Source organism: Lupinus angustifolius, chromosome LG06, assembly GCF_001865875.1.
Source record: "Lupinus angustifolius cultivar Tanjil chromosome LG06, LupAngTanjil_v1.0, whole genome shotgun sequence".
Classification (NCBI taxonomy): Eukaryota; Viridiplantae; Streptophyta; class Magnoliopsida; order Fabales; family Fabaceae; genus Lupinus; species Lupinus angustifolius.
This window is the reverse complement of record NC_032014.1, coordinates 980,896-1,001,302: the sequence shown is the minus strand read 5'-3', so window position 1 is coordinate 1,001,302 and position 20,407 is coordinate 980,896. Positions and strand designations below refer to the sequence as shown.

At 36.3% G+C, this 20,407-nt stretch overlaps 3 protein-coding genes across 3 annotated transcripts; 2 read left to right on the top strand and 1 right to left on the bottom strand.

Moving 5' to 3' along the window:
* Window positions 25-1,690, top strand: LOC109348661 (myosin heavy chain kinase B-like). The gene has a single exon (XM_019589175.1). The coding sequence runs from the start codon at window positions 320-322 to the stop codon at window positions 1,688-1,690; it is 1,371 nt and encodes a 456-aa protein (XP_019444720.1). The 5' UTR covers window positions 25-319.
* Window positions 3,174-9,842, top strand: LOC109348660 (extra-large guanine nucleotide-binding protein 1-like). The gene is made up of 8 exons (XM_019589173.1): window positions 3,174-4,500; window positions 4,752-4,889; window positions 4,999-5,103; window positions 5,187-5,372; window positions 5,854-6,031; window positions 7,764-8,005; window positions 8,673-8,836; window positions 8,987-9,842. Exons 1-8 carry the CDS (start codon window positions 3,358-3,360, stop codon window positions 9,576-9,578), a joined length of 2,748 nt encoding a protein of 915 aa, XP_019444718.1. The 5' UTR covers window positions 3,174-3,357; the 3' UTR covers window positions 9,579-9,842.
* LOC109348656 lies at window positions 12,938-16,935 on the bottom strand. The gene has a single exon (XM_019589170.1). It carries the CDS (start codon window positions 16,102-16,104, stop codon window positions 13,324-13,326), a length of 2,781 nt encoding a protein of 926 aa, XP_019444715.1. The 5' UTR covers window positions 16,105-16,935; the 3' UTR covers window positions 12,938-13,323.

Below are 20,407 nucleotides of genomic sequence, written 5' to 3'. Positions count from 1 at the left end.
AACACAATGAGACATAGCTAACTCTACCTGGACATGGTTTCAAGGACTAAAAAAGCAACTTGGGAATGTAAATGCCAAACCAAACATACCTGATCCAACGATGTTTGCAAGTTTAGAATGACAACAACATATTGAAAAACAATGTTTTGGCGATTTCGCATTTATCATTCGTTTCTCCCTAAACATCGTGCCCATCTTTAATTTATTTGTCCTCCCAACAAACACTACCTTCAATTCATATATTTGCCTCTAATCTGATTAATTCGTCCACCTTCAACATATCTTCATTACTTTGCATTATAGCAAGGAAGGAATAACAATGACAGGCTCTTCAAGAAAAGGGCGCATATTCGCAGAGGAAAGCAGCACTAATGGACAAAGATTCGGAAAGTTAAAGAAGGAGAAAGATGATTTTGATGGTTACAATTCTGATAACAATCCTCGAAAAAATAGCCCGTTGGATCCTCAAATGGTTGTAGATAATTCTCCATACGACTCAGATCTTTCTCCAGTATCCAAGTCTCCATGGTCTTCTCACATGAACGAAGAAAGTTCGATATTCAACGACGAACCTCTTGTGGGGTCACTAGTCCGCGAAGAGGGCCATATTTACTCTCTGGCTACGACCAAAGACTTGTTATACACTGGTTCTGATAGCAAGAACATTAGAGTATGGAAGAATCAAAAAGAGTTTGCGGGGTTCAAGTCCAATAGTGGTTTGGTTAAAGCGATCGTGATCGCTGGAGACAAAATCATAACAGGTCACCAAGATGGAAGAATTAGGGTTTGGAAAGTGTCCACAAAGAATGAGACACTACACAAGCGAGTAGCTACATTGCCAACACTAAAAAACTTCATAAAATGTTCGATGAAACCAAGCAATTACATAGAAGTGAAACGTCACCGTCAAGTTTTGTGGATCAAGCACTATGACGCAATCTCATGCCTTGGCTTAACGGAAGATCATTCTCTTATATACTCCGCTTCATGGGATAAAACCTTCAAAGTTTGGAAAGCATCAAATTTCAAGTGTTTAGAATCGGTGACAGCTCACGATGACGCCGTTAACGCTCTCGTGGTAGGGTTTGACGGGTTGGTATTCACCGGATCCGCCGACGGCACCGTTAAGATATGGCGTCGTGAGGTTCAAGGTAAGAGGACAAAACATTTGCTCTCACAAACATTGTTAAAACAAGAGTGCGCCGTAACATCATTAGTGATAAATGAGGAAGGTACTTTTTTATATTGTGGTTCCTCTGATGGGTTCATAAATTTTTGGATAAGGGAGACAAATCTTGAACACTGTGGCGTTTTGAGAGGGCATAAGCTTGCAGTTTTGTGTTTAACCACTGCAGGGAACTTGGTATTTAGTGGTTCAGCTGATATGGGTATATGTGTGTGGAAGAGATCAACGTTGAATAATGAACACACTTGTGTTAGTGTTTTGAGTGGACACACTGGACCAGTTAAGTGTCTTGCTGTAGAGAAGGATTGTGATGCAATGTGTAATGAGAGAAGGTGGATTTTGTATAGTGGGAGTTTGGATAAAAGTGTGAAGGTGTGGAAGGTGTCAGAAAATGCACTCACTGGCCATAACAACCACCAAGCACCGCGTCTTAGTCTTGATAGTTACACAAGAGAATTGCCTAAAGTTGCATCTTTAAGAAAAATGGGGTCAAGAAGATACTAGGATATGTATGGTGTATCGTGTATGTGTTCATCACATTCTCTGTTTGGGTTTTACATGGGAAAATATATACACACAACATAAGGAACTAGGATCCTCAAGGTGCTAAGTGTGTCAAAATGGAACAATCATACTTAATACACAAATGATTGTTTTTCTTATATATCTAATGGTAAAATTGTGTTTTCAAGATAAAGAAAAGGATAAAAATATTATTACATGTTGAATTTTGTCTGTTATTATATGACACTTCTCTTTATTAATAAAAAGCATCTTTACTAGTCAAAATTGTTGCATGCTACTTACTTATGGTGTTCAAAGTGCTGGTGTAAGTATATAGATTGATTAGTTATTATTATTTGTGCACAAAAAGATCTAATGATTTCAAACAATTGTTCCTGTTAATTTGGAACTGGAGGCAGGTTATGAATTACTATGATGAAGTTCTTTTTCTCTTTTCACTATTTTTTATTTTGATAACGATAGGAAGAAAGGTTGGTAAAATACATATATACTAGAACTTTAGGTGTGATCTGTTTATATAATTCGTACGTATTTATTTGCATGTATAATATATTTGCAGCAAGGTTTTGTCAACTACGCTAACATAGGAGTCAGATTGTGATAATATGGTGGAAGCTTATCATAGGAGATCCAGAAATTGGGTATATTAATAAGTTATTTCTTATTTACTCACTCGTAATTGAAAAATAAATTTTGTTGAAAATAAATAATACTATTTCTCAACTAATAAATATACCACTACCCAATAAACTTAAGTATTTAATTTCTACCTAATCACCTTAAAATTATATTTTTACACTACTATTATGGTGTAACTACTATATTTTTAATTTCAACTTTCTTATTTTATATTTAATATTTTTTAATTTCTACAAAAAAATCATACGATCATAAACAATGGCAAGTTGAAACTACTCATCTCATTTTCAATCAGGCATTCTAATAACACAAAATAATTCAAAGTATATCCAATAAAAATTATAATTTAAAATACATTAAATAAAAAATTAAATAATTAATTGTATAAAATAAAAATATAGGTCGAATGGGGTCTATTCACACTATAGTAAATTATAAAAGTAATTTTTGTTTATTACAATATTATTATTTTTATGGCATGTCCAAGTAACCATCAAGTACTAATACCAATTTGCTTTTTTAAGAATCTTAATATATATTCTCATTATACATATGGAGAAATTATTGGATGGTTTCAAACTCTAGTATACATCTATGTCTTAATTTGAATAATAGTGTAACATATGAATATAGTGATATATAAACAACAATATGAATGATTGACAGAATAAAACAATGCATGATGAATAATGTAAATACGTTGGAGCATTGAACAGAAGTAGCATGAGAGTGGTCCCATTCTTTGACTAGCAGGTAGCACACACGAAAACAAAAGCTCATGTATTGTATTGGATGCCAAGTTGAGAAAGTACCCCACATGGCCTTAGCAACACACGAAAAGTGAAAGATTCCATCATTTCCCCTTCTTTTTCTTTCCTTTCACTTTCACTTTCACTTCCCTATTCTCTCCCACTACGCCACCTCCACTTCCACCCACTCCATTTTCCTTTCATGTTTTTCTCTTTATTCCTATCCCTCTTTCCTATTACTCCTACACCTTTCTTACCATGTTACCTACCGCACCTCATCACTACTCTTTCGCCGCTGAGTACGACGGTCCTCCGGTCACCTTCGATCTCCCCAAAGCAGTTCCGATAACCGTCGATAACATTCCGGTGGCCTCTGTTGTTTCAAATAACATTCTTCCTTTCTCTTTGCCGGTTGTTCAACCACTCATTCTACCACCACCTTCCAAGGACTTACCTAGGGTTTCTAAAGAGATTCAATTAGGTTCTGAAACAACCACGGTTTCTCCCACCTCCGTCATCGCTAACAACGTTTGCGACTGTGACGTTTCTGGAGAGTTCAGTGATGATTTCTCTAACACCAATTACGCATCCGGTGAGTTCTCTGATGCCGCTAACACTTCCACCACCGTTCTCCATGAGTCGAGTAACGTTGAGTTTTCCGATAGTTTAGAGAGAAGTTCTGATGCGTTTAGGTTTTCAACTAGTGGTAAGGAGAGCTTGGATTTCAATGAATTGAATAATCACCAAGATTGGGGTTCCACTGAGTCTGTGTTGAGTTTAGAGTATCCATCTACTCGTGTTTCTTCTTCGAAGCATGAGGAGGATTCTGGTAATGAACCGGGTTTTGATGCTAAACGGTTCTCTGTTGTGACTTTGGATGTGGATGGTTCCGTTGATGATGGCGATGCTTCGAATGAGGATTTTGATGTGGATGTTGAGGAGGAGAATGTCATTAAACCGGTTAAAAGAGAACCGCTTACAAAGGGAAAGAAAGGGTCTTGCTATCGGTGTTTCAAGGGGAATAGGTTTACGGAGAAGGAGGTTTGTTTGGTTTGTGATGCAAAGTATTGTAGTAGTTGTGTGCTTAGAGCAATGGGGTCCATGCCAGAAGGTAGGAAATGTGTTACTTGCATTGGATTCTCGATCGATGAGTCGAAAAGACAGAACTTAGGGAAGTGCTCTAGGATGCTCAAGCGGTTGCTTAATGATTTGGAGGTTCGACAGATAATGAAGGAGGAGAGGTTTTGTGAAGTGAATCAGCTTCCGCCTGAATACATTTATGTTAATGGGAAGTCACTTTGTTATGAGGAGCTGCATATATTACAGAACTGTCCAAACCCGCCAAAGAAGCTATGTCCAGGAAACTATTGGTATGATAAAGTTTCTGGTCTTTGGGGGAAGGTATTTTTTTCCTCCATGCATTGGTAATTCTTGTGGTGTTTGATGTTTTTAGTTTTGGAAAGTGCTAACTTGTGCCTGTTAAGAAATTAAAGAGTTTAGGTTTTCATTGGGAAGACGCCTACTTACTATATTGAGAAGTTGTGTGTTTAATTTCCCAATAGAAACTTACCTTTTCTTGATTCCTTAGGGTACTTCAGCATAACACTCAAGTTTTAATTACCACGAATGCTGATTGGTTTGTTATTTCACAGGAAGGACAGAAGCCTTCTAGTATTATCAGTGCTCATTTGAATGCTGGAGGGCCCATCAAACTGGATGCTAGCAATGGAAACACTGAGGTTTACATTAATGGTCGGGAAATAACAAAAGTAGAGCTTCGGATGTTGCAGGTTAAAAATCCGATATATGCAAAAACATTCTTAAAATGCTCTCTCTAACCAACCAATTTTTATGAGCTATAAAATAAGTTGTTGAAAGGATCATGTTTTGTTTGTGCAGCTGGCAGGAGTTCAGTGTGCTGGAAACCCACATTTTTGGGTCAATGAGGATGGTTCATACCAAGAAGAGGGACAGAAGAATACAAGAGGGTATATCTGGGGAAAGGTAACCTTTTTTGGATGGCATCTTTTACTTATTTTATTCCATCGTAATTTATTTGTTTCTTACTTTATTATTTCACTTGTTAGCCTGGAACGAAGCTTGTATGCGCTTTTCTGTCCCTGCCAGTACCTTCTAAATCTTCAAATTCTTGTGGAGAACAACACTCCAATCTGGTTAACAGAACAGTTCCTGACTACCTTGAGCATGGAATAGTTCAAAAGCTTCTCTTAGTGGGTTGCAGTGGATCTGGAACGAGCACTATCTTCAAGCAGGTTATTTTTAGTTATTCATAATTATCTGCGAATCAAGTCATGTTCAGTACTTTCTTTTGTTTAGGAACATTGAATTAGTCAATATTTGTGTCTGTTAGTTCACTTATAAAAATGATAGGAGAGTAGCTTCTGGGAGTAGCCTAAAGTCTAAACAAGAGCATCAACCTAGTGACTCATAGTATATTGTGCAAATCAATAGTGTCAGTCCTGCAAAGTTTGCTGTAGCTTTTAGATGTTAACTGGATGCACAACTATGTCACTGCCTTTTGTCTCATATACTATTCCCTGGTATAGCAACGCAAGTTGGTGGTAAATGACAACGGACTTTGTAGTTGGACATAGTATGGGATTGCATATTATGGGTACTTGAGGCGTGGTTGAAATAAAATTTTGACCACCCCCTCCTCTCCAAAGAAAACAATATCTATACAATTGCTTGCAAAAGTTAATGTATTCATAGAATTGTAAATATGTATGGCAGGCCAAGATTCTTTACAAAAGTGTCCCCTTCTCAGAAGAAGAGCAAGAAAATATAAAGTTGACCATTCAGAGCAATGTTTATGCCTATATTGGCATACTCCTTGAGGGTCGTGAGCGATTTGAAGATGAAATTTTAGGGGATTTAAAGACAAGACATTCTTCTGAACTTGATATTACAGGTAGAAGTGCATATTCTCCCTCCATTACACTCCTCTGTGTAATATTTTTATTTCATTGAGGTTTGATTCAGCAGGCAAGCTATTTTTATATGGTAGTATGCATCAAATGTACATCATCTGGTTGACAGTCCAAATGCTAAATGGTTTGCAGCACACTTACATTTTATTTAAGGCGTCATTATGTTCATATTCTGTTTTTATTGCCTCCTTCCATTCAAAAGTGTTGTAACTGTCCACATTTAAATTTATTAACTATTGTAAGTTGTATATATATTAGGACATATTATGTTTTACCTTTATCTTAGCTCTAGTTTGGGCAAGTAAAACCATAATCTATATACTATGTAAAGTTCTGTACAGTCTTCTATCATTCAGTAATAGCATTATAAGACTTCTCCATTCAAATAGAAGTAACAACATGAAATCCCACTCATCAATAATGCTTTGAATATAAAAGGATTGTATATTATCTTATTTAGGCCAAGTGGCAATTGTGGATTGTGTTAAAAAAACTTACTATATTCATGTATGTATAGATCATAGAACTATTCGCAGAGAAATTATGATGTGTAAAGTTGTCTTCTCCTGTTTTGATAACTAGTATATTTCTTCATTATTTTGGACCACATGACTTATGTAGAATATTATTTTGTTTTAATATTGGTGTATAGAAAATGTGTCCATGTTATGAAGAGGACTTACTATTGTGAGTGATGTACTTTCATTCATGTTTAACTAGATGAAAGTATTAAGTACATTATGATGTTGATGACAATATATATTCAACTAAATGATGGTCATTGAATACTAGATGTCTCAAGCTAATGCAGTCAATACTCAATAGTGCAGTATATCACCACCGCTATCATGTGGCCTCCCTGTGATGTCCAGTTCGCCACACCACATTTTTGTGGAAAGGCAAATTGTGACCACTATCAGTGCTAATTGCATCTCTCATGGATGTTATCTGATGCAAGGACGAAATCCCCATTTTCTTCTTGTTTTTAGCCCTTCCCCATTTGTGGACATTTAAGTCATTTCTGACTTTCTTTAGGAGATTCTAGTCATTCCATGCCTTCCATTTTGGCAGAACACATTTATGGTCACATACTCATCTTCGACGAGTTGAGCCCCCAGTCCTCATGAAACCGAAGCTCAACATTCTGGCAACCCACCATTTTTGTACCAAACTCTGGCGACTCCTATGTATTCCTGCAACTGTGCAGTGCAGTGCTAAGGGGTCTTTACTACCCCTTTTTGCAGCAATCCTCTTCTTTTTCGCAGGTCTCTGCTCTGTTCTGTTTTTGGACTCCCTTCTTCTTTATTTTGTTGCTGTCTTACTGTGTACTTTGAAGCCCACATTGTCTTTTACTTTTGCTTCTGTATTAAGCTTTATTTTTCTTTTTCTGGTTGCTGTGTACTTCAAAGCCCATGAAATTTTTGGCATCATCTTCCTCCATTACTTGGTTAGTTATGCCTTAGATTGACGGTGATTATATTGCTACACTCTATACTGTGACTGCTGATTATTAATGACGAGTTTGTCTTTAATTTGGAGTTATTTTTTTATTATGGAGCATTTATATGTGTGTTGTATAAATTATTTATATTATTGGATAGTTATGCCTTGATCGGATGGTGATTGCTGAGTAAGAAGTTATTTGATATTTAGCTGACTCATTTCAGTCATTTGTACTAAAAGATTGACTGGTACAATTATGGTTTACTACAGGAACCAGCTCGAAACTTGATGATAAGACAATATATTCCATTGGCCCAAGGTTGAAAGCATTCTCTGATTGGTTGCTAAAAACTATGGTGTCGGGCAAAATTGATGCTATCTTTCCTGCCGCTACTCGTGAATATGCACCATTAATTGAGGAGTTGTGGAATGACACAGCCATGAAGGCCACATATGAAAGAAAAAGTGAATTAGAAATGCTGCCTAGTGTTGCCAGTTATTTTTTAGAGCGGGTAAGATCAGTTTTTATTTTTATCAACATTTTAACTTCCATGTGTGCACTTGTCAATTTATAATGGCATATGACATTTTTACATATTTGTTACTGCCATGTGGAAGAACATGTCGAGTGTTATCAATTATATATGGCGAATAAGCAGTTAAATAAATCTCGTCTAAGGCTATTTTATTTTATTGTGAAATAAAGCATGAAAGGGAGCAACTAAATAAGGCAGATTGGCCAGAAGTAACTGATTGCTTCAGGCTGGTAATTTGTGCTAAGAATCTTCCGAAGTGCATTATATATTAAAATCTGGGTAGCTCATATCTTAACAGAATAACCGCTCTTCACTATAAGAAGGGATTTTGTCTGTTATCAATTAATTTCTTTGGCAAAAACAAAGAAATAACAGATGGAGGGATAAATTTAATTGTTGTACAAGGTGTTTTAGTCGGTGCTAATGCGAATAGATCGCACCGGTCATTCTTGTGGTTATAAAGGGACCTTTCCTCAGTTTCTGGGAGTGATGATTTTGCAAATGTTCGAACCAGTGTGCTTCTTTATTTTCTTTAACTTTCCATTTTTATTTGTTTCATCTTGAAAGAGATTGTTGGATTACTGCTTTACAATCTTGTGCTGTTGATGGACAATGTTTCTAACATGGACAATTCTCTCTTTAGGCTGTTAAGATATTGAGGACTGATTATGAACCCTCGGATTTAGATATCCTCTATGCAGAAGGAGTTACCTCATCCAATGGGCTGGCTTGTGTGGACTTCTCATTTCCCCAATCTGCTCCTGAGGAAAATGTTGACACTGCTGATCTACATGATTCTTTGGTTAGGTAGGTGAAAATATTTGTGCTTATCTCACCCAAAATATATTTTTATTATATATCAGAAATTGCTGACCCTGATCAGTCCAATTGCTGCTATAACTTACAACTGCTATTGAAAGTGTTTCTGATGGTTTGCTATCTTTGGCTGGTTAACAGGTATCAACTAATCAGAGTGCAAGCAAGGTGGCCAGGAGAAAATTGCAAGTGGCTAGAGATGTTTGAGGATGTTGGAATGGTCATCTTCTGTGTTTCTTTGAGTGACTATGATCAATTTTCTGTGGACGGAAATGGCTGTCTTGCAAACAAAATGATATTGAGCAGGAAGTTTTTTGAAACCATTGTCACTCATCCAACTTTTGAGCAAATGGACTTCATGTTGATATTAAACAAATTTGATCAATTTGAGAAGAAAGTGGAAGAAGTTCCTTTGACTAAGTGTGACTGGTTCTCTGATTTTCATCCAACAATTAGCCGCCCTCGCCCTAGCAGCAACATCAACAGCATTAATAATAACCCTTCCCTTGGTCAGCTGGCTTCCCATTACATTGCAGTTAAGTTTAAGAGGCTTTACTCATCTCTTACAGGGCGAAAGCTGTTTGTGTCCCTGGTGAAGGGGTTAGAGCCTGATAGTGTTGATGCAGCACTTAAATATGCGAAGGAAATTTTGAAGTGGAATGAAGAGAGACCAAACTTTAGCATAAGTGAGTACTCAATGTATAGCATTGAGGCAAGTTCATTCTCTCATTGATTGCTAATTCAGACAAGAGTTGTTTGTCATGCTTGTGTATGACTTGAATTCTGTTTGTGTACATATATTGCTAATTAGGGAAAGTAGAATCATTCCTTCTACGAGCTTTCCACTTGTAAGGTGCAGTAGACACGTGTAGCTATGGTTTTCAGTCCGTAAGGACATGCTGGTGTGTCAGTCAGCCCATGCTACACAGATCAAGGTGTAATGTACAAATTCTTTTTATTCACATGGTAAAGTAATATCTTGATGTTTGGATTTGTATATCGCTGCTAGCCTGTACTTCAACATACATTAGAGTTGAGACATATGCTAAAATAGATGTGCCATTGTCCTCTGATAAATCGAGCTTAAGCTTCCATCTAGGGCTCTGTTTTTGGAGAATGACAAATAAAAGGATAATGTACGTTAAAGTTATTCATCCACTTGTTTGTGTGGAAGCAATAGACAAGTGCATACAGTGCAAAATTTGCAGAGTACCACAAATTCACTAGCTATTTTAATACAGTGCAGCTTCATTAAACAAGTAATTGCAAGATGAAAAACCCTTATATCATAATGCAGAGACTCCTTGCCTTTATTTTGAGAAAACTAGCCTTATATAATCCAGGGCATCTGGTCTTATACTGATAAAGTTCGGTGTTCAGACATGAACTTAGGATAACTTCAAGTGTGGATGCTTCTAAATTCGTCACCATCTAAAAGGGACAAGCACAAAGTTCTGACCTCTCACATCAACATCTTTGTGGCTTGTCAAGAACCCTAGGCTTGAAATCATGAGAATCAGGCCAAGCAGAAGCATCCATGTGGAACTTCTAAGCATTTACCACTAAATGTGTACCAGCAGGAATGTCATAGCCACACGAAAAAGTGCAGTAGGAAGGGTGATAATTGGACTTGGTGGTAGAGGTGCAGGGTTTCCTTGACAACAACATGGAGGTAGACCAACTTCTTAATGTCAGATTCTTCCACCATCCCGTCCTTCCCAATATATTAGAGAATAAGACTCAAGCCTAGCTTAGTTAGCTTAATTATTAACTGCTGTGACAACTGTCAGCATTTCAGTTAAGTAACTGCTTATAGCAGTTGTTGTTTAAGTTAGTTAAAGGATGTGACTTGCTATATACGTCACCTCCTATAGTTTCTTCCTTTACAAGCTTTCTCTTAAGGATGTGACTTGCTATATATGTCACCTCCTATAGTTCCTTCCTTTACAAGCTTTCTCCGAACGACGTGACTTGCTGTATTTGTCTTCATAAGCTGAAAACTTACCGAGAATTTCCATCCGTTTAACTTTTCAACTGGGCAAAAGATTTTATTTTTGTTCGGAAACCTGGTCCATTAATGTGGAACAAACTTCACATGACTGTTTCCTAAAATATGGATTGATTACTTTCCTTGTCTTGATTACCGTTCTCTCCAACATGAAAAGTAATGTAAGTTGAGATTATAATCTCATGTAGTTGCTTGAGATGAACATTTAAGTAACGGTTTCAAATGCTTTATTTATGGAGATTGCCTCATCTTACATATTGGGAGGTGGAGTAGGGAAGTAAATGCAGAAAAGTGGAGAAATGATCATTCATACGAATATACCATTGGCATCACAAGAAGGTATCTCTGGTTCCATCCTAGTATTTCAATTGTGACGCTTTTTTTAGCTAAATTATTACTTTTATTAAGGATTGAAATGCGATTTTTCTCCTCTCTCCTTACGTGTTTGCACCTCTAATGTAAGTATGTAACAGTAAGACATCTTATCTATTTTCACTTATCTATCTTTAGACACTTACCGTTTAAGAATATACACAATATTCTGTTTTAACCATACTGTACTGACACGTAAACTGAAATTCATACGTATTAGGATTTAGGACAAAGTTAACTGTTATCTGGATTTATCTGATATGAGTGAAGGTTAACATGCAATTTGGTGATTGTATTTTATAACGTATTAGCAAGTTTTATATTATTAATAATTACTAAAAATGAAAGAAAGGGTAATTTACTAAGACGTTACCTGCAGCCTGTAAGAAGGGGAATGAAAATGTCTTTGTACTTACTTTTCAAAAAGGTGATCACGGAGAGAATTCTATAGTATAGAGATTTCATCCATTGCATATAACCACGTGTATATGTCTGTCTTACACATTGATTTGTTTGTTTGGTTCTTTTCTAATTGGTTGTAGCATTGTAAGCGTTTAGCTTTTGAGGGGCATGGATGATCTACCTATATGATTTTGTGCTCAAACAGCCAACTGAATTGAGACAACCTTGATGGTTTGTCATACCCAATAAGACCTTAGTTGCCTTTATCCTATGAATTTGAGGGTATGTTTGGATTGTTGGTAAGAGTCAAAGGAGTGGAAAGCAATGGAATTGGCCTTTGTATCGTTCTTTGGTTTTTTAAAATTAAAATGGAATTTGAATGACATGAAGATGAAATTCATTCTAGTTTAAACCTCACCTTTTCTTCCCCAAATGGGTGGAGTGAGATCAAACAAAATGAAATGAGAATAAAATACTTACAATTCTTACCATATCCTGTTACATTCAGCTAGAACTTTTAAACAATGAATGAAAACTTTTCTCCATGACTTCAAATATCAATTCACAGTTTCAGCTTAAAGGAGGCAATTACGTATGAATTTTCATTTTTAATCATGGATTCATGGTTATGTCTTTCACTGATTATGGGTGTGTAGCACCACCATATTCTTGTATGTGTATTTACATATTTTTATTTATAATTGATAATGATGTATGTCACAGCTGACATATTTGAAATCTATCAAATACCAAACTATTATAGACCAACAATGTTTCAGGACCCTGAAGTTTATCAAAGATTGGTATATGATAAATAGTTTTCCTTTGTTAGATGGTTTTATTGCCTCTTTTGGCGTAAAGAGCCGGGAATAGAATAGTACTTCTCAGCAGCTTGATGGGAAAATACTAATATTTTTTGCTGTAGTTCCTATGTGAAACGAATTTTAGTGGGAAAGAATAGCATAACCTCTGATGAGCCATGCAATGTTATTCTTTTTTGCAGTTCAAGGAACAAGGATGTGGCTTTTACGTTGTTAGATTTTTCTTCCAATCCCACTCAATATACCACTTCTCTCAATCTCCTACAAGGTGTTGCAGCAAGTGCCAAAGCAATTATGTTGAAGAAAACGATCTTGATTATTGATATGAATGAAGAGACAGTTTGGTTTGGTTTTCCAGCTTGTTTGAGTATATTTCTTTTAATGAAATATCATTAGTGGCAATAGATTGTTTATATTTACCTATTGTCTTTCTTTTTGTTCTCATTTTAACCCTGCACAATGTCTATCTTTGGAGAGGAGGGGGTGAAATTCTGTACAACAAGTTTTGTACACTGGAACAAGAACAAACATTTTACAAAAGTTGGAAATCCTGTCATATGTGACAGAAACAAAATGTTTTTATCAATAGAAGTTATCCAAGTACGCCATACCTTCCAATATGTAACAAATCTATAAAACCAGTACAAGAAGCTCAGAGGAAAATGAAAAAGGTAAACAGCAAAAAAAACATGAATTAACAAATTCACCCACTTCCCTTGCATGGCTACAAAGCAGAAAGAATTCACCCACTTCCCTTCCAGCAGCTTCAGCTTTAGGTTGATACCCTTTTTGGGAACTTAACTTATCATGGACAATCTTTCTTGTAAAGTTACCAAAACTGAAAAAAGTTACCAATGGCTGTTTTGTCTTTGAACTTACGTCTCAGAACCTTCTTGAACAGTAGGAAGAGCACCTTCTCTGATGAATGCAGGGTTAAGAAACTTTGCCACAAAAGCCCACAATTTATACACATCCTCAAAATTAGTCAGAAAACTCAGTGAAGCAGTGACAACTTCAAGCCTCACTAAACCACCTTTTCCATCGCGCCTCCCATTCTCCATTGGCCTGCAAAGGGTAGTATCTTCAAGATTGATAGCTTCACGATGCTGTTTTGAGTTATCAAGAATCCGTATATGACTAAGGAAACCAATGCCGATAGAGATTCCTTCTTTTTCAGCGAGCTTTTGAACAATCTCTGGATTGATTAGTCCTCGGTTTCTGTCCCGGACATTGAATGCCACAGCTGCACCTCTTTCATATTTAATTTTTGGACCATAGATGTGAACAAGGTTTACTTTGTCATCCAACTTCAGTTGCAGTAAGGAGGTAACAAGCCAATTTATCAAAAACCGAAGTCTAAGTGAAATCTTATTGAGACCAAGCATATTAACATGATCAAGATGCCTACATGATATCTCTGGTTCCCTCCTAACCCAATCCTGGCCATCACCATATTCTCCATCACTTGTGACCTCTTCTTCATCAAAGCTAGTCACAGATACATCCCCATGTTCAAGGGTATGTCTCGGGTATTCTTTATGATTATCTTCCATGCTAAATGACACTCTTCGTCCCCTGCTAATTGACTCAATCTCCTCCAATCCGAAAAACCTACCACCACATCGGTTCCCTTCCCTTCTACCCAACAACCTAAAGTCACCTTCAGTTTCTCTTCTTATGGCGCTCTCTTTAACCTCAGAACATATTTCAGATGTAGAGCCATCAACTAAGCAGCGATGCTGATCAATAAAATTTGAATTGTTGAGCCGAGTTCCTTTCCAAGCAATACATCCAGCATTAACTGCTTCACTGGTTCCAGGTGCTTCCTGAATCTCATTGAGATAAGCACGACTTGATCCATTACCATTTCTTGAATATTGATCGACTTCGGCATCATGTTCTTCTTCAGGGACCTCTTTGACATGGTCTAGTTGCTGCGACACTGATAGGACAGCAGCATCAAATGACATCACATTGTGGTCATCATGAGGACCTACACTTAATAGCCTGTCATCATACATTGGACTGCCATAAATCTTGGAAAATGGTTTTGGAGAATGTCGCTTCTGGTTAGGTAGGGGAGAACCTATATTTTGTTTATTCATTTCACTCGCATTGTCCGACCCCAATGGACTCCGACCCAAATCAATCCAAAAAGAGTTGTCTGATGACTCATCCTCACTGAACACAGGGCTCTTCATCACTTCACCAACAGAAACACTCTCAGTCTCCTCAAATATGGTGCTAGTTCCATCTCTTTCAGAACTATCTTGATCCATTTCAGTCTCAAATACGTCTCTAACCTGAGCAGATGTGTATACACCAGAAAAGGCAGGCAATTGTGACGGTTGACGAGCCTCAGAAGTCTTATCACAATCACCAGTATTTTCATCATCTTCAACCCCAATCAATTTATCTACACCATCTCCAGAATCACTCAAATACAACGGATATTCAGGGGTAAGCTTCACCATTCCAGAACCAGTACTCCCAGACTGATTTTGAAGGCTTGCCATAACTGATTTCTTGATCAGGAGACACCCAAAACCAGTGGGATCATACCCAAATACTCTGTAAAATGACGTACTTATAAAATCTGGCCGGAATAGGGACAATCCAAGTGAATCCATGTCCTTGGGGCCCAATGAACCAGCATCAAGCAAGACATGCCAGTTGTTCTGCTGAGCTAGCGCCATCCACTGGTAAGAATACTTAGCACCGGTGACCCTAGACTGAACAGGGAACACAAAAAGACCAACTGCAGAATCCTTCTTCCTCCTCTTCTTGCTTGAAATCTGTTTCCTCAAGTCAGTGGTGCAGAGTTTGAGGGTTGGCCACTTAAACCACGCGCTGTACGCCTTAGCACCTTTCTCCCGAGCCCTCTGAGCCATCCAAGCCACAGACTGGCTCTCATGATCGAACATGGTCAACAATTTCTTGTTGGTGTGAAAAGGGTATGACTCAGCAAGCAATTTAAAAGCTGAACCTCTACTACCAGTAAAAACAAGGCCATATTCATTCTCAGGGATATTCAGATAATCCATAATTCTACACTTTATATCATGCTCAACAGTCCCTGCCTCAGCAGCACCATAAAGTGCATGGTTACTCAAATTGGCAGTTATCTCAGACAAGCTAAAAGTACAAGACTCCCAATAGTGAATGGTCTGAACAAAAGAGAATAGTCCAAACCCACAGTAATCAAGGCTTACCTTTGGGGACAACAAATGTGAGTACTCATCTGACCTCAACTGATCCACCTTCTCTGATGACTGGTACTTAGGGTACATTGTGAGGAACTTTGAGTAAGCTTCTTGGAAGCTTGGAATTGCATCCTCAGATTCGTACGTGCGCTCCGCAGCGAGGGCAGTGGCTCGAAGGAACTCGCGCTGGGCATTAAGCCTAGCCAGGGACCGGGATCTCCCTAGGGACTTGTCCTGGTTGCCAACCGGGTCAGGTTCAATGTCCTGAGATTTCAACAGTGACCCATCTTCAGAAGCTTCTTCTAGAGCTTCCCTAAGCTTGTTCTCTTGCAGCTTCCTCAGAATTGATGGGTTTCTCTTATCATCGACAGTGGATTCATCTTTTCTCCTGTTCTTCTTGTCCATGAGCAGAGAAGCACAGTGAGAAATTGGCTTCCATAGTGAAAAATGCATGACACCTTTTCTCTCTCTTTTTGCACAATGCAATCTCAGACGGAAAAAAACCAAAAACCTCAAAATAGCAACACAAACAAGAGGGTTTGGCCCATGTATCAGTATATCAATTTGAGCTCCAAACCCTAAACAACCCAAAACCAGAATTAGCTACAAGATTAGGAATTTGAACCGGGTCGTGGAAATTCCGGAGGATCCAAATCATACAAAAATCGGAATTTTACAAATGCAGAACATTTTTGGAGAGAGGTGAAAAAACAAAACAGAGGAGTAGCTCAGTGTTTCAGGTGAAAACCAACAAAAAGGGATTTTTGGAGAACCCATAATAGGATTGAAAAGGAAAGACGGAGATAACAGAAGGAAAGAAACCCAAGAAATCCAAGAAAGAGAGAGAAAGTCAAAAGGCTCAAACCAAAGAATCCAGATCCCAAAATTTTCAAAGCAAGCTCACACCTAAATGGAACTAAAAAAAACGATTTTGGAGCAATGGGGTTTAGCAGAGAAATTAAACAGTAATTGTAAATGGTAGGAACTCTTAATTTTGATCATGAATAGCGTCGAAAAAAACATTTCTTTCTCTCACTCTCTCTTTACTGCTACGTAATAAAGGCAAAGTTTCTCTCTCACATGAGTAAAACCAAAACATGCCGGTGTATTGAATTCATATCTTCTCCACTGTACGATTTTTTCTTCAATAGAAAAATGAAAAAGTGAAAGAAAAATAAATAAAGGTACAGAACAAAAAGAAAAAGAAAAGAAAAGAAAAAAAGAACAGAGATTTCAGAATGAGCCTCTTTCTCTTTTCCACTTGAAAACTAGCTTTAACAAACAGGAAGAAAATGCATTAACTATAAGAAAAACCAAATTGTTAGTTATAAAAAACCATTTCTTGAGTGTTAATAAAATACAAATCATTTCTCCTAATTTTACCACCCTATTATATTTATTATATAATTGAGGTTCCTAAACTTTCAATTGCTTATGGGACCCACCTGCAAGTTATTATAGTTCAAAAGTCAAATAATCAGAAGCCTTGTTGTAAAAGCTGGTTTCTGTCCAAGTGGGCAAAACCACAAGGTCCAACCCAAAATCCCATTGAACAATGCATTTTTCAAAATCTCAAATTAAACCATATTAACAACAATAGAAAGTTTTTGTTCTATAATTTTCTTCATATACCATTTTAAATTTCTCTCTTTTCTGAGTAGATTACTTCAACAGTATCATTGTAAAAGCTGGTCCTCTAGTCCAAAGCTATTTATTGCTTTAAGTTCAAATTCATTCAAATCCACCCTCCTTAAAAAAGTAGAGAAAATAAGAAAACGAATCTTTGATCTTGATGCAGGATGCTTTTAGAAACTCATTGTTGGAATATAAAATTGACCAATTTCTTTGGTGGCAGTATCTTGTGCTTGATGATTTTGTTTAGTGAGGCATATCAATAATCTTTCTCTCTACTGTTTATCACTTATGGTGACACAAACGAAGTTGGAAAAAAAATGTTATCAGGTTGGCGATCTATTAGATAATTTATAATTTTCTTTGTCCATTTCAAAGAAAACAAAAAACATTTTTCGTTGTATGGAGTTAATAACTGACACTTCGGTTTGGTCAACCCTTGCAAGATGATGAAATTCAATGAAAACAATGAATTGGCTATTTTAAAAGCAATACATGTCTTGCTAGTTTTCAATTAGAGTAGATTTGTTTTGTTTACCGGCGTGAAATTTAGTTGTATTGGGAGAATTTGTTGTAAATATGTTAAATTGTAGAATTGCAAGGTTTAAGTATTAGGCAGAAGTTAGTGATTCGATTCAAATTCTTTAGGTGTAGGATGTTATATCATACTGTGGTTTGGTAGCCTCTAACTACATGTAGTTTCATTATTATCGGGATATGAGCAATGTGGAGAGATACAAATGAGACACCAAAATCTTAAAATATTAGTTTTATGAGCATTTTCTATTTGTAAATTCTTTCACTCCTCCATGTATATCTAATGTGAAACTTCATACTTGAATAAATACTCATGAAACTATCAGCTCCCCTTAAGTTCATCATGTTCAGCCGAATTATCGGCTCTGACACTACTTGTTGGACCAGACTGCGACCGAAAAGTGTGGTGTGGTACTCACACTTGAATGGAGGATTGTTGGGTTTATTCAAGTGTGAAGTCTCACATTACATATGCGGAGAGAAGTGAAATAGTTTATAAGTGAAAAAGACTCATGAAACTAATGACTTAAGATTTTGGTTTCATGGACATTTATCACTTATAAACTCTTTCACTCTTCCATGTATATTCAATATGACACTTTATACTTGAATAATCTCAAATTAATGATTGAGGAATGAAAAGCCCAATAGTACAAGTAGATAGGTGGGGCTTTAGTGGTATAAGTGGGTTAGGACTTAGGAGTTGAGCCAAGGTTAAATTCGGAAGGAAAAGTTATACATTTTCTATTAGTCAATGGATCAAATGGGGTGAAGTGTAATATTCCCTAAAGAGTGGAGTGAAGTGAAGTGTAGTTTTATAATACATGAAGGAGTTATGTGGAATTTACTTTTTTCTTAACATGTCATAATTTATTAAAGAATGGGGAAAGGTAGCATTTATCGAAGCCCAACCATATATTCTTGAAATTGGGACAACCATATTTAAGAGGTTAGGTAGAGTGGGGGCTCCTTCTATGAAACTCAAATTCTGCTAACTTTCTAATTTGCAAGTTTAGGTCCAAAGCTCGAGATAGAGGGAGTGATAAAAAAACCATAAATGGAAGAGATTTTTATATAAAATGGAAACCTGCTTTATAGAGTCTAGAGGGAATGTTAAATTGGCAATAAAAATTATGAGAAAAAGGAAAGTATGCTAATAACAGAGACATAGAACAAAATGTAAAAGTTTGGGCACTTTTCTTTTTAAGATATGATCACTTTTTGCCAGTATAAAGTTAAGGCACCCACTAGACATGCATGGCTGCCAGAATAAAGCTCTTTACAATAAGCAATGATTCAGGGAAAATGGTTGATTCGCTGTGAAATTTAATGGGATCCTTCTAGGATACTTGTATATGCTTATATGCAATTGCCCATAACGTTTTAGGACAATTTATGCCATGATGAATTTGTTTGTGTGAAGTCACAAATTTTCCCATAACATCTTAGGACAATTTATGGGATGATATATTTGTTTGTGTTAAGTCACACTTTGAAATTGAGGTATGAGAGAGCTTATATAAGTGAGAAAAAATTCATAAATCTTAGTTCAAGATGTAATATTTTAGATATCATTCCTAAATAGGATAATATTTAGAGTTTTAGAGTTTTTCTAACAAGTGTTTTATGTATTGAGGGGTACAAACAGTATAGGTATGTTTATTTCATGGACCAACTCCTCTCGAATTGTTTACTTATGAATCAATGAAGGTCAGGTTCATGTAGATCAAACTATCCCACTTAACTAATTCTGTTCAGAGACTTAAATTCCTAGTACTTCAATTAACTAATACATATTTTTATTGTTCTTGTAATTAGTAGTAATTGCTGAGTTTTACTTACGAATATAAATAAATAAAAACACTTAAAAGGACAAGTTTTCCTTCTACATATTTTATAACTTTAAAATTCTTCAGTGAACACCAACACTAATTTACTTTAGTATGGTAAGGAAGTTCCTTTATATTTTGTCACTCTCTTAGTCTTGGATTCCATATTCCTCAAGCGCAAGACCCTAGAAGTTAAACTGATAAAGATAAAGAGCACTTAAGACATTATAGATTTTGTTGGATTTGAACTTTTGAAGGAACAAATTGACTCATCGATTTGCAGTTGTATCATTCAAGAATAAAGCGTTGTTCTTTTTCTTTCAAATGAGTGAGGAAAAATGTTACACGATAGTTCAATATCATGATAGGTAGTGTTTTTAATCAACTTTTTCCTGTTCTTGAAATAAGTTGCCGCTACTTTCAGGATGCACTTAGATTCAATCATAGATATAGTACAAAAAATTTTAAAAAAATTATTATTTATTATTTTTACTTTGGATTTGAGACAAAACAATTTGCTTTTTTCCTAAGATATTGGGGCAGAGTATAATAAAACAGTGTCAATATAGACTTTGGTTTATTGTGAACAATTATACTCACCATTAAAAACGTGATAAAAAATAAGACATGCTTACTATGAAATCTAATTGTAGATATGCTATTAAATATAGGGTTTAGTATAGATCCGAGCCTACATTACTGCTAATAATAAATGCAAAATGTTATTAACATAAGATCTTCAATTCAAAATAGATGAT

Bases quoted from the DNA above. Each gene is read 5' to 3' on its own strand.
- LOC109348661 (XM_019589175.1), top strand. From the start codon at position 320: ATGACAGGCTCTTCAAGAAAAGGGCGCATATTCGCAGAGGAAAGCAGC.
- LOC109348660 (XM_019589173.1), top strand. From the start codon at position 3,358: ATGTTACCTACCGCACCTCATCACTACTCTTTCGCCGCTGAGTACGAC. The intron at 5,104-5,186 runs GTAACCTTTTTT...TTCACTTGTTAG, and splicing joins GAGGGTATATCTGGGGAAAG to CCTGGAACGAAGCTTGTATG. The intron at 6,032-7,763 runs GTAGAAGTGCAT...GGTTTACTACAG, and splicing joins TTCTGAACTTGATATTACAG to GAACCAGCTCGAAACTTGAT.
- LOC109348656 (XM_019589170.1), bottom strand. From the start codon at position 16,104: ATGCATTTTTCACTATGGAAGCCAATTTCTCACTGTGCTTCTCTGCTC.